This window comes from Fulmarus glacialis, unplaced genomic scaffold, assembly GCF_000690835.1.
Source record: "Fulmarus glacialis isolate BGI_N327 unplaced genomic scaffold, ASM69083v1 scaffold22216, whole genome shotgun sequence".
Classification (NCBI taxonomy): domain Eukaryota; kingdom Metazoa; phylum Chordata; class Aves; order Procellariiformes; family Procellariidae; genus Fulmarus; species Fulmarus glacialis.
Genome location: NW_009219047.1, coordinates 5,502 through 19,073, shown reverse-complemented (window position 1 = coordinate 19,073; position 13,572 = coordinate 5,502). Strand labels below are relative to the sequence as shown.

Sequence of the window (13,572 nt, the reverse complement as noted above, 5' to 3'; positions counted from 1 at the left end):
GAAACACTTGGCATGACCACGCTGAGCCTCACCTCTGCAGAGGGAAACGTCTCCCTCTCCATGAAGGGGATCCCTCCCTTCACCAACCGAGAAACATGGCCCGGGAGGGCAAATGGAGTTGGTTTGTGGCAGAAGCCAGGGGAGGATCCAGGAAAAATCACCCTCCCTTTGAGATATTTAAGACCAAGGAAGCATTTTCCCCACTATCGTCTTGTCTGAGCAATGGGGACCGGTCCTCCACTGATGCTGCAGAGCATTTAACAGCGCAGCCGTTGAAGAGAGGAGGCTGGGGCTGCTACTTAACAGCCTAGTCGTCAACACACCCGTTTCACTGACCTGGGTTTCTGAGGGGACTCTTTGGGCTCCTTTGAACCAAACCAGCCGCTGGTTTTATTCCTCTCATCTCCCGCTGCCGTCGTGTGGACGGACGAGCTCTGGGAGAATCCCACTTTCTCCCCCTGGCCTTTGCTCCCCACATCACTCTTGTTGCCCCCGTGGTGGAAGAGGCCGCCCTTCGCTTTCTTGTCTTCCTTCCTCGTTTCCTCGGGTTGTTTGTCCTTCGTCGTTTCCGTGGAGAAGACCATGGGTGTTGCAGCTTGAGTCGGCTTGTTCTCTAAGCGACTGTTTTCTTCCATCTTGGCTCTGCCCAGATGGTTACTGAGAGTGACGGCTTTCGTGGAGACCTTGAGCTCTTCTTGCAAGGCTAAGCTGGGAGGAGACGGGATGAATCTGGGCTCATCTCTCTGCTGTGTCCTCTCAAAGTTGCTGACCCCCCAAGGCACCTCATGGGAGTCGGGATGGAGGGGAGTGAAGCCGAAGCCCTCCTCCTGCCGTCTGGGGATGCTGGGCACAGACAGCGGCGCAGAGCTCTGCGGGACAGACACGGGGCTCTTTGGTGCAGGCTCGTCACTGTAAACGTGGCTCCCGTTGATGCAGAGGGAAGACCGGGACACAGGATCGTTCTTTGGCTTCAGGCTTTGGATTGCTTTGGGCTCCAGGACCGGGCTGACTTGGGAGACATCGTCACTGAATGCTCTCTTGTGGGTCAGCTTTGGAGATGGCAAGTAGTCTTTCACTGGGGGGAAATAAAATGCAAAACAGAGGTGAGGCCATCTGAGTAACAGGCACAGGTACGACAAGCATCGTTATCTTCTACTTGCAAACACTGAAAAGATCTGTGAAATCACACCGGCTTTCTCCCTCCCAGGCTCTACCGGATTATAATTGAGTTACTAGAAATGCAAAGCACGGGTCACAAGTATGTGGCTATACAGGCTATACGATATTCTCCCCAAGCACATCACCTCCCACTGCAGGATCCGGAGAGGAGTCTCTGTAAGACGACAAACCCCTCATCTGAGAGGATCCAAAATCGATAATAAATGCAAGAAACTACCAGAAGCTACTTAAAGGGCTTATGCTTCCATGTGATTTAAGAGTTTGCTTTGAATAAAAGACGACGAGCCTGTGAGCTCCGCTCCGACAGGCCAGGCTGCTGCTTTGCGTAATATAAGCCAGGAGGGTCCAGCGCCTGCTTTTCCCCTCCCACTGCCTGACCCTGTGGCTATTGCTAACGCTCAGCAGATTTTTGGGGTTACGTAGAGAGCCTGGTGAGAAGGATTGCCTGGACTTCAGGTGGCATGCAGCTGCTCTTCCCTCCTAGCCAGAGATGCTGTCTCCTTCACCAAGGCGCGAGGATGATGAGCCAGACTGGTGCCTCCGCTCACTCTCTGGCCGCGCACCGGAACATCATCCAGCAGAAACCGAGAGGCATCACGCGGGCGGCTTCACCAGCACGGTGAGAAGCAGCACATACCCAGGGACTCCCACCCAATATGGGAATTTGCTGTCTCCAGCCAATTAAACCATTTAATTATATATTTTGTTTTCAAGGGGCGGCAAGAATTAATTCACTACAAGGGCCTTTTTTGTTTGCAAATCGCCGCTCTCCGAGCGCCAAGAGCTCAGATTGCTTTAATCACCAGGAACCGGTCACTGTTTCAGCTTTGCCTCCAAGCCGGAGGCGTCTCATTAGACAGCCGGGCAGCAGCGCAGCGCAGCAGCAACGTGCTCTGCATCGCCCAGCCTTCTCCCAGGGGCTTACGGCTACGAGTCAGTGTTAGCGACCCCCTTTTAGGGGGCAGAGAAGAAACAGTCCTAAAGAACCCTCGTAGCCCGCCAGCTCATGGTGCGCTTGGATGCTCAGGATGTTCATATACAGGCTCAGCATGAAAACCAAAAATCTTAAGACGTCTCCCCCGGTTCTGGCAAGCACGTTACTGCCAGCATGCAGAAAGTCTCAGAAGGTTTGTGCAGGATGCCGCTCCTTGGGTAAGCAATTAGTTAACAGATTTGCAGGAAAGCCTCAACAGTCCCTTACAAAGAAAGGAAGGGGGAAAAAAAAGGGGGGGGATTAAAACCGTTATCCTCTTACCAGAGCGCTCCGTGGACAGACTGCTGTGTCTGCTCGGGGATTTGGTTACCTCGGGAACATTTGCGGCCAAGCCCAGGCTGGCAGAAGAGATGGTGCTGTCGGATCCCAGGGAGGTGTTGGATTGTGTCAGGGACGACTTGCGCAGCTTGTTCTTCAAGAAGAAGCCCTTGACTTTGGACTTCTTGCCCCCAACATCATAGTCATCCTCCATGTCGAGGGCGCCCATGCTGCTGGGGATGATGGCAGAGGCCGACTCCAAGTCGTATTTCTTCTTGCCTTTCACCTTGTCCTTCAGCTTGCCGAAGGGCGACCGCGGCTTGTCCTTCATGGACAGGTCGAACATGCTGGCCGTGAGGTTGTTGCGCGTAAACTGGATGCTCACCAGGATCTCACCACGCTCCTTCTCCTTCTTCCCAGCCTTGGAGTGTAGCTTGTGCCACCTGGAGCCAGAGAGGAAAGAAAAGGAAAGGCCCCTCCGTCATTTCCAAGAGCCACAAGCCAGGAAGACCTTGGGGAGGATGTTGCTGGGTGGGAGCTAGCACAAGCACCCCAGAAGTCACCCAAGACCTGAATCAGAGACACACAAACGCCAAGCACGGAGGTGTTGCACAGGACCAGACCCCTCCCTGAACCACAGCGGCTTTGCAAGAGCTCTGTCTCCATCCCTCTCCTAATACTAAATACTGTCCTTGCACTAAATAACCTGGCAAACATCTCGCTCACCCTGGCGTCAGATACCGCCATGCGTTTCAGGAGAAAGTTACTGGTGGCCAAATTTTTGTAGGGTCAGTTGATACATTGCTGTGAGCCTGTGTTTAAAAAAAGACGGTGCTTTGTGCTTGCTTTTTAAATATTCAAGAGCCAGTGACTCAGAACAAATCCTTTCAAGTCAGAGACAGTACCGTAATGGCAAAGGCACTCAACAACCTTCATTAAAATAACTTTATGCCAGACCTTCTGTGCCTCACCCTAAATAAAGATGCTGAAGTTAGTTTGCCTAGAAGTGTCCTTGCATCAAACGTTTAGAGGATGCTGCATCCTGGGAGCTCTTTATGGGCAGGAGGAGCTGCCGTGCAGCACCTACGCTATCCAACCCAACCCTACTCTACCCTACCCAGGTTACCGGATTTTTGGGAAATATCTGCATTCCCACAGCGGCCGATGGCAGTCTCCAGCCTGCGGTACAGCTTTTGGATCTGCGATGCCCCGATGTGATGGTGGAGAATGCAGCACACCTGTACCTCCATCACCTTCCCCTCCTCCCAATCCCTCAATTCTGCTGAAATGTCTGTAAAATTTGAGGGAGCCAGAAGCCTGAACTCAGGAGGGAAAAAGACTTTATTTTAACACCCCTCACGCCAGTCGCCAAAGCCCAGCACCATGCCGCTGGGGCTGGTGAGAGCTCCCGAAGGAGATATTAGCCATACCCACCAGCGCAAAAGCTTCAACTGACTCCGCAGCAGGGGATGGTCCCCACTGCCCTGCCCCAGAGGAAACCCATAACGCAAACTTTGTTCCGTAGCTTTGCACACAGAGATGGAAGAAGCATGGGAAAAGCCTCCAAAACATTCACTGCAGAAGGGAAAAAACCCTCCCAACCTCCATGTAGGGCCCAATCCTTCCGCAGGGAATAGCCTGTGCACTGGCAGGGCACAGAGCAACCCCTGGTATGCGATGGCAGAGGGGACTTGCCTCCTGCCAGCTGGAACGATCGGTGGGTGAGAGGACACCAAAGCAACGCCTGGAGACACCTTCTAGTTCTCCAGTTCACAGCGGTACCACATTCAGATGGGGCAGCACGAAACACGGGCCACGAGGGAACCCCTTCTTCCCCAAAACCGCTGCCGACCCAGCAGTCCTTCCCTCTCTTCTCCTGCTGCGAGATGCCCTGTCTTTCTGCCCCAGTTCCAGGCGCCGCTTCCCGGGGCGGCTGCAGCAGGACGAGCGGGTCTCCAGTATGGCCGCTGCGCCGGCAGCTCTGATCCCTCCCGGATCAAAGTATTAAAATTCTCCTTAACAAGGCGCAAGGAAATCTGTAGGTTCAGGACAAACCCTATTTCTCTGTGACATGCTTCACGGGCGAAACATGCAGCAATGGGAGGTAGAAGAAATTTCTAGACCTGAGTTAACAATTTCCCAATGATTCCCCAGAAAATAAAAATCCCGGCGGTGTTTTATATCCACTTGAAAAGTGAAGTCACTGAAAAGAAAAAAAAAAAAGGGAAGGAAAATGTGAAGGGATGGAGACGGGTGTGACCACGCTGAAATCACCAGGGCGAGGAGAAAACTTGAATCGCGTTCTCCAGAAGTTCCTGAATTACTGCTGGGGAAATTATCGCATCTCGGATGACGGGAGGAGCTGGAAAGCTGGGGGAGCCTACACTGTACCTTGGGAAGGGGGCACAAAACCCCTAACTCCCTCCTGGGATGCCAAGCTAAATAACAGGAGTGTACAGCTGGAAGTACCCAGGTCCTTCACCATCCAATTCTGCTGCTACCGAAATGCAGGAGGGACAGCTCCTGGGACTTTGCTGGGCGCAGATGCCGTCTTAAATCCCCAGTGAACCCATTCCTATTCCTACCGCTTGCTTATCCCACCCCCATACCATGCCCTTCGAAAAATTTTCAGCACCCAGGCTTCAAGCTTGAAAATATCTAGGCATGCAGAAAAAAAAACATGAGAAAAAGCAGCATTAACCCCTTAAAGCAAGGCAACAGCAGCAAAGAGACACTCAAACGGGCTGATCAGCTGCCAGGGAGCAGGAGCAGGTGAGTCAGGCAGACTCTTCCCGTAGGAGCGATGAGGAAAAGGCTGCTTGGAACAGGCTGTGGCCACAGCACATCAAATATTACGTTTGCTCAGTTTGATGTAAGACCTGGAAGAAGTTCAAGAGGGAAGGGCTGCAGCAGCCTGCCAGCTGGGAGAGGAGAGATTTGGGAGCTGAATCATTTAGCAGGAAAAGAAAAAAACCTCGCAAGTAGTTTTTATATCTTATATCATCCCATGGAAAAAAAAAGGTAGAGAGAAAATCTGGGCGGATTAACATAAGGAAAGGCACAAGCTTGAGGATGATGAGATGTAACAGTCTGTAAGAGCCCTGCACTGGCTCAGCTCACATGGATACGCTCTCAGCATCTCCAGTCCCAGCACTTATAATGTGGTGGTCATTAAAATTAATTTGGGTGCTCGGCAGCAACACCTTTGAAAGAACAAGCCTTAAAACTGATCTGCTTCAAAAAGCATCCGTTCAACAAAAAACCTCTGCTTATGCTGGCACTGGATTAAGGAGCTATTTTTGGTTCCCAAGACCTAATCAGAAGTCGGCAAGCAGTCGGGACTACACCTCAAACAGGGAACAGCTATTTTTAGGCTGAACTCTAAGTTTATGGCACAAGATGAGTGTTTGGGAGGATTAAGTTGTTCCATGTTGGGTTTTTCTTTTTTTTATGAATCAGTTCCAGTGGAAACAGGAGGTGCAAACACTGCCTCGGCCAGGATGCTGCAGGAGAGCAGGATCCGAACGGGTTTCAAGTCCCAGACCAGCTAAACACAAACTCCCGCAGCACCTTTTCGCTATTAACCCTGTCCCACACCCCTCGGTTTCCCACGTTTCTTCCACAAGCTGCCCTCGGGGGGAAGCCCTGGGTGGGGAGTTTCTGGATTGGGGACACCCGAGCCCAAGCCTCAGAGGGGGACATGATCTCTTTTATGGGACTAAACGATATGCCTGGAAAAACAAACCAGCTTCTGCCCATGCACACCCTTTTCCAGGTCTGAAATAGCAGCCGTGGGCTTCGCAGCTCAGGCTCAGACCAATCGCTCTGAATTTAACTGGGTTACATTAATCAGACTGTGGAAGAGGTGCTGGCATCGAGGAGCGCGGGGAGATCGAGGAAGCCGCGCCAAGCATGTCCAGCACCAGGGACCCAGGACTGCAAGGACCCGCTTCTCAGAGGTGTTTTGGAGGCCTCTCTTGAGGAAGGTGCCACCAGCTTGGGTCCAGCTCTTTGCTGCTCAGGACATCCAGGACAAGCCACCCATCTCTGGCCACCTACTCCTGGGATGCTCTTCTTAGCAAGGTTTGGAGGGGTCACAGCCTGACACAGACTTTGCTAGTTAAAAAAAAAATTAAATTAAACAGGCTGTCTTGTCCTGGTGCCAGAGCTGGTGGGGACAGCTTATCTAGCTAAGGAGATATGCTTGGTGCCCGAGTCTGCTCCTTCCCTTGCTCCCTGCAACTAGAAATGGGTCTCCCCCTGAACACGGAGCGGAGGATGAAACCTGCAGCTTCTCAGCCTGCTGGTCCCATATCAACACCCTTCTCCTGCTCCATGGAGAACTGCTCCTTTCCACCCGCCAGCTACTGCCCACCTCCACTGCAAGGCGATGCTTCTGCTGAGACACCCAGGCCCTGGCCATATGGAGAGCCAGGCTTGCTCAGAGAACATCTCCAATGCGACACGTCCAGGCAACACAGCAAGCTTGAAGACACGAGCTGCAGGTTCAGGCAATTAGCTTTTGCTAAAAAACTCTACATTCTTCCCTCTTACTCCCCACAGGTCCAGTGCCTCTGTGCATTGGGTACCTGCTTGCAGCACTGCACCGTGCTGGGCATGCATCCCCCCAAAGGCAAATGGCTTCTCCCAGAATCATCCCGGGATCTGCCCTCCACGGATGCCGTGGCAGGGAAGGGGCAGGCGGGCACCCAGGCCCCGGGGATCTCTGCAGGGGGAAGGAAGCAGCAAGCCGCCCCAGCACACAGGGACGAGGGAGGAAACCTCAAACCAAACTCCTCACAGATACCCCAGAAAGGGGAAGCAACTGAAGGCCCCTGCGAACTCTCGCGCAGCTCCTGAGAAGTGAGACGTGCTCCGGGGGTTTGCAAGCTCACATCCCACCGCAGTAACACTGCTTGCGAGCGCTGATGTACGGCGGAGGGCTCCCCAGCCCCCCTGCGTGGCTGTGCACACTCATTTAGGTCACCGAGTTTAATCAGCACATCCGAACTGCCTCCAGGCAGTTTCAGTAAAACCCTTTCCTGTGCAAAGGCTCCTCTCTCCTCCCATTCGCCTCCACCGAGAGTCAAGGAGAACAGCGAGCCACGCAGCACGGCTGCCAAAAGGCAGGTTTGGGAGAAAAGGCAGAAAGCGCCCGGCATCTATTTTTACATTTGCTATTGCCAGGATCAATTGGAGCAGCAAGGGAGGCACGGAGAGCAGAACACAAAGCGCTGCTGTATCTCCAGGCCCCCAAAAACACATGTGCTTTCCCTCATCCTCCAGCAGCGTCTCATACCGGAAAGCCAGCTAGTGCTGAGCCAAGGGAAAAAACACCCTGGCATGGAAACAAGAGCGTAGGAACTGTTTGTTAAGGAGGGAAAGCGACCCCACGGAGGATGCTGACAGGATGAATTTGCTCAGGGTCAGCGCCTGCTTCGCACTGTCCCCCCTCCGCTGCTCTTTGTCCTCCGTTGGGCTGCAGGTGACCGTTTATGGGGGGCACGGTGAGCCCCCGCACCTAGAAACCTTGCATGGGGTATCTGAGCTACAGGGGGAGAATGCTTGGGCAATATTTTCTCCCCATCGATGAGAAAACTCGTTTGGGTTTATGAGACACCTGGTCTGCATGGGCTGCCCCGGCACCTCCCAGGATGGGAGACAAGCTGCTGGGATGACCAGGAGGACACAGAGCCAAGCCTTAACAGAAAGGCAACACTGACCGTGATCTGAGGCTTTCTGTCACCTTGTCCCTTCCACATCTCCCTCTTGATCAAGCAACTCCTTCAGCACAAAACCAAGCACAAAGCCAAAGCCCCCATCCTGTCAGCAGCTTCGCGGGTCGACATCCCGAAGCCCCAGGGTGATCCAAGCTCATTTTATTGGTTCGGGATTACTATAGTCACATGCAACCTCACACAGGGGAGAAAGCCCAGCGACACCAGGATGAGATCAGGCAAGCAGGGCTGCGCATGCAACACGGCTCTCAGAGATGCCATGTGCACCATCAGGGCACCATCCTGCCCTGCTTTCAAGGAGGATGTGAGTCCTTCCAAGGAGGACATTGAGTCCTTCCAAGGAGGACCACCTTTGGTGGTGGGGGTCCCCAAGAGATCTCCATCCATCCTCCAGCTCAGCTGGACCTACCTCGCCCCAACAGACCTGTCCAACACACCCTGGGTACCTTCAGCAATGGTTCTCCAGTTTCGTTCTCGGGCTGGTCCCAGTGCTTTATTAGCGGTGAGTTCAACAGAGCTTCCTTGGGTGGTTAAGTCCCTTAGCGACTCGCGGTGTTCACGGATGCACACAGGGCAGGATGCACAGCTGGAGTGTTTGTGGAGCGTTTCTAGAGCGCTTCAGCCATCAGGTGCTTCCCAAGAAGCTCCCAAAACCGCTCAGCGTTGTCAGGGTGGTCGAGGTTCGCCTCAAACTGAGCAGAAATGCTCCTGCCCCGCACAACTCAGCTGCCCGAGCTGCAGTACGGAGCAAGAGACAGCCCAATGCACAGCCAATGCCTCTTTCCTGACCGCACCAGCCTTTCATTTACTGCTGATTCATCCCTGCAACAAGGTCAGCCTGGCTTATGAGAAGAGCCCCAAGTCTTTAATTAAAGAGTACTTGGGCCCCTACAGTGACAGAGCAGGATGGAGCGCAAAAAAGGCAATCCAGGGAAAACACGAACATTGGCAGAAGGGGCATCTCTCCTCCTGGCATGACCCCCCTCGATGGGCACAGCACGGGCAGCCAAGAGGCATTTTGGTGAGATAAGAGCTGAAGCAGCCCTGCGGAAACACGCACATCGCCTCGGGCCAGGAGGAAGCTCACCTACCCGAGAAGGGAAGCGTAGGGTAGAAAACAACCCAACCCTGGGGAGTTCTGTGCTTTTTGTCTGGCTTTGTGTTTTTGACACAGCTTCCCCCACCGGTGCTGGGAAGCTTTTCTGCAGCGTAGGTTCGTTTCGTGTTGGTTTTGGATGGCCTATTTTGCAAGGCGATCCCTGTAAGCTGCTAAAAGCACAGATGGAAAATAAACACAGGCTGATTCCCCCCGCAGATGGGGAAGAAAGGGCTCGAGTGCCTGAGGTGGGAAGAAGTTCATCTCTCCAAACGTTTCTCTGAGAATTGCTTGAAAACAAACTTGAACAAACCAACCCCCCACAGCTCGTTAGAGAATTCAGCTCACTGCTAACGAAGCAACTCAGCCCTGTTCCTCTAATGGGTTCCAGCTTTGACACGACCAACTCAGCTGCTCAAGAGAGTGCCAGCTAAATGGGATGTCAGAAACAAAGAGCAGGAGCTGTGTGCGGTGAGGGGCGCAAGGGGATGGAGCTACAGACTCGGCGCTGGTGCTCCAAGCGATGCATTACTGCAGCCGATGCGAGAGCACGGGACAACGGGGAACCCACATGAGAAAACCCCACCACCGACTCACACCCGCGCCAGGACAGAGAAGCCGTCCATGCTCTGCCATATCCGAGCCCTGTTGAAGGGTTCGTCCCACAACTCACAGGCCAGGAACAGAGATGTTGTCACTCCAGTGGGTCTCGATGGCAGGGAACAGCCTGCAAACCTGCAAGGCATGATGAAAGCCAGAAAAAACCCAGCCCTGCTTGTGTCCACAGCTTGCTGGCAAGCCTGGTGCAACACCCAGGCTGTGCTATGGAGCTGGTGCTCCAGGCACGTATCCTGCAGCACCTCAGTGCTCCATGCACAAGGTCCATCCTGGAAAGGCCCTGAGCATCCTCACCCCTGCATCCCAGCCAGAGCGATGCCCCACAGGACCCTGCCGCCTGGCACCTCCCCACCTACGGGGGGACTGGGGTGGCCCAGACGTGCGGAGCCCCCAGACAGGCTGTTTTCTTGACCCTGTACACAGAGGAGACAGAGGATGGCTGCCCAGCCACCCCACTGCCCCCAAATCTGCCCCTATGGCCTCTGTGCCGGCTGGCAGAGGCAAGCAGGGGTGTGTGATGGCATGGAGGGGGGCAGTTTTAGGAGCAGGGTAGACACCAGGGATGGAGAAGAGCTATCAGCCACCAGGACAGTGCTGGCATGAGAGCAAGGGCAGGTAACTTCATCGCAAATCAATTTAGGCTAAGAAGATCAGAGGCTTTCCCCTCTCTAGCGCAGGACGGGCAGGTAGGAAAAAGAAAGGAGGGAAGATCTAAGGAGCTGTAAAACGGAGCATGAAACATTCATGAATGGAGATAGTAATAGCAGGAGACAGAAAGTGATCTCTTCAGCCATATTTATCTGCTTGTGCTCCAGAGCATCCAAGGTTCCGAGTTCGAACAAGCCAATAAACCACATTTCTGGTCACCGAATGACCTGAACTGCCAGGCCAGCACTGCATGGGCATAGTGAGGCTGGGGGACGAGGTTTCCGTGTGAGGATGGGAGAGGAGGCAGCGCTGGTGATTCGCTGACCCAATGCACAAGAAATCAAGGGCACAAAGAAAAGTTAAAAAAAAAACAAGCCCCGAGCTGACTTTGCAGGATTGCAAAGCACGATGGACACCGAGGAGCTGCTCCGCAGGTTCCCCCAGTGCACCTGCTTCTGGAGAGCTACTTCATGCACAACTCAGCGTGCACGGGATCGGCAGGAGAAACACGTTTTTCCTGTAAATTCTTTTCCACTTCCAAATGGGAAGAGCATCACGGCAGGGCTTGCATGGAGAACTTAGTACCTAGAGGCAACACAAGGCTTGGGAACGCAGCGCCTGTCCTCCAAAGGGGAAACCAATCCCAAGGGCTTCACGCAACTTAAAATACCAGCTACACCCGCTTCGCCAACAGGTCATGCATCGATTGTTCATTCATCGCATCGACAGATGCTGCAACCCACTCTCAGGCTTGAGTCATGTACGTGAAAAAGGGGGAAAAAGGGAAAAAGGAATGAATCTTAAACCCAGCAGCAGGTTGCTCTAATTACACACACCTTTACCGTCGGTGGACTTGCCAGCAGAGACCCACGTGCTGGAAACGCAGAGCTGGGGAGGCCGTGGGATGCTGCTCCGGGGACAGGGCTCCCAAACCCCCAGCCCAGGCTGGGAAGTCCATCCCGCTGGGAACCCAAACCCCGTGTCCCCGGCCAAGCTTCTGACAAAGAAAACAAATTCCCATGGCAGTTATTTGCACATCTTTGCCGAGCACAGGCTCCAACAAGCCCCGGGGCAGGAAGAGAGGCGGCAGCAAAGGTTTAAAAGCCATTTTCACTCGACAGACCGCATGCAGAAAGGATGCAAAATCTTTTTTGGACTTCAATTGTCAAGAAAGCCCCGTGCAGAGGCAGCAGCCCATGCCAGCACGCCTGCAACAGAGCAGCGTCCAGAGCAAGAGGATTTCAACAGGCGAGATGATACCAGAGCACGCAGAGCCTGCAGGGTTACCTGGGGCACAGGCGCAAGCAAGCACTGGCAAGAAACATTTTGGCAGACCCCGAAGGGAGGGGGTCACCTTGGAAAGACAAACCGAGTCAGCGAGGCTCCTGAAGCACGGCGTGAGCACTAGCTGAACTCGGCACATGCAATAGCACCAGCTCCACCCACATCTGGAGCTTTGTACAAACAGGTTTGAGGTGTTTTCTGAGCTGGCTGAGGGTTTTTCTGCAGCTGCTAAGGGAAAAAGACAGCTGGAGGCAATGAGGGCTCTGAAGATTAGCCTGAAACAGAGAAAGAAGCCTGAATCTGCAGCTTTTTGGTTTTTAAGATGATGGAGGGTGACGGGCCAGTGCTCTCAGCCACTGACAGTCCAAACCCAATGTGCCAGACTTGCAAAGCTGGGATCAAACTGCTCAAATATCTTCAAAAAAACCAACAAAAGCGGAGCCTTCACAGAGCAGAACACAGCAAGTGTGTTAAACCCCTTAAACCAACCTTGGCAACTGGGTGAAAACAGGGTTAACTGGGCAGGTGGGAGCAAAATTAAGCACCACCACCATCTCGTAAGCAGCGTCACCATCACTGCAGCGCCTCTGCAACCTCCCCACGGGCTCCCAGCTATGGGTAAACATTTTCCCGGGACAAGCTGGTCACCAAGGACCCTATCCCAAGGCCTGGCTGCCTCCTGTCCAGCCTTGCCTCCGGCAGCGCAGAGAACACCTCGACCTAATTTTTGGCAGGACTAACCCTCTCCTCCCCCTGCTCGGCGGCCTTTCGACACAGCAGGGCGTTTCCTGGCTCAGCTGAGACACAACAACCCCTCAGAGCTGCCTTTCCAGCCCCAAAACAAGGATTTCATCACAGCCCAGGGCGTCCAAGGAGCTCGCCACTGCTCTTGGCCACCCTGAAGACCTTCACCAGCCTTTCCGGGCACCTCTGATTACAGGCTCCAGGGAAAGGGGCTCTGTTTGCCCTCGTATTAAAACTTTCCATCCCAAAACTATCACGGAGCAGCTATTTCCTCTCCACCCTGCTGCAAGGTCTCTTCCTCTCCTAGGCTTAAGGACAGACGTGCAGAAGCCACGGCTGCAGCGATTTGGCCTCGGCTCATGCCTGATAGGGAGCAGAAAGCGAGCTCTGACCCTGGGTGCGAAAATCTTCCCTAGGAGATGCAGGCAGAAGCCAAGGCCACAGTGGGAACGGCAACGAGCACAAACCACCGCATCCGAGAGAGATGCCACAGCCAAGAGCCCGCAGGCCACAGCGCGTGCTCTGCTGCTAATGATCTCCGCTGATTTTAATTTAACAAGGGAGGGCGACGGCCGCAAGCACGCCTTGGGCTGACAGCAGTCCAGAGGGTTTGGCGCTGGAGATGAGAGCGGGTCTGTGCCCGCGGGAAACATGAGGACAGACAGTGCCACAGAACGCATGTTACCCATCTGCTCTCACCACAGCAAGGAGGGAACGAGATGGGTACAACCAGCAAGGGGGGGTTAGCTCAGGAAGGACCAACAGACAGCGAGGGAGCCCCGGCAGGGATTCGGGGACTGTCCCTTGGCCCTAAGGATGCTTCTCGCCCCGCTGAGGTTCCCATGCTGCTGAGCAGACGGCGCAATGATGTGAACTCCGGGAGGGCTTCTCGGTCATAGAATCATAGAACGGTTTGGGTTGGAAGGGACCTTTAAAGATCATCTAGTCCAACCCCCCTGCAATGACCAGGGACATCTTCAACTAGATCCGGTTGCTCAGAGCACCGTCCCACC

The 13,572-nt window shown here is 53.9% G+C and overlaps 1 protein-coding gene across 1 annotated transcript in view; it reads right to left on the bottom strand.

Moving 5' to 3' along the window:
* Positions 1 to 314: 314 nt before the first annotated feature.
* RAB11FIP5 (RAB11 family interacting protein 5 (class I)) overlaps positions 315 to 13,572 on the bottom strand; it is a gene marked incomplete at its 5' end in the record, with an annotated part of 18,756 nt that continues 5,498 nt past the window's right edge. Inside the window, 2 exons of the mRNA XM_009580241.1 lie at positions 315 to 1,075; positions 2,435 to 2,874. Coding sequence (XP_009578536.1) covers positions 315 to 1,075; positions 2,435 to 2,874 — 1,201 coding nt within the window. The remainder of the gene's footprint in view (positions 1,076 to 2,434; positions 2,875 to 13,572) is intronic.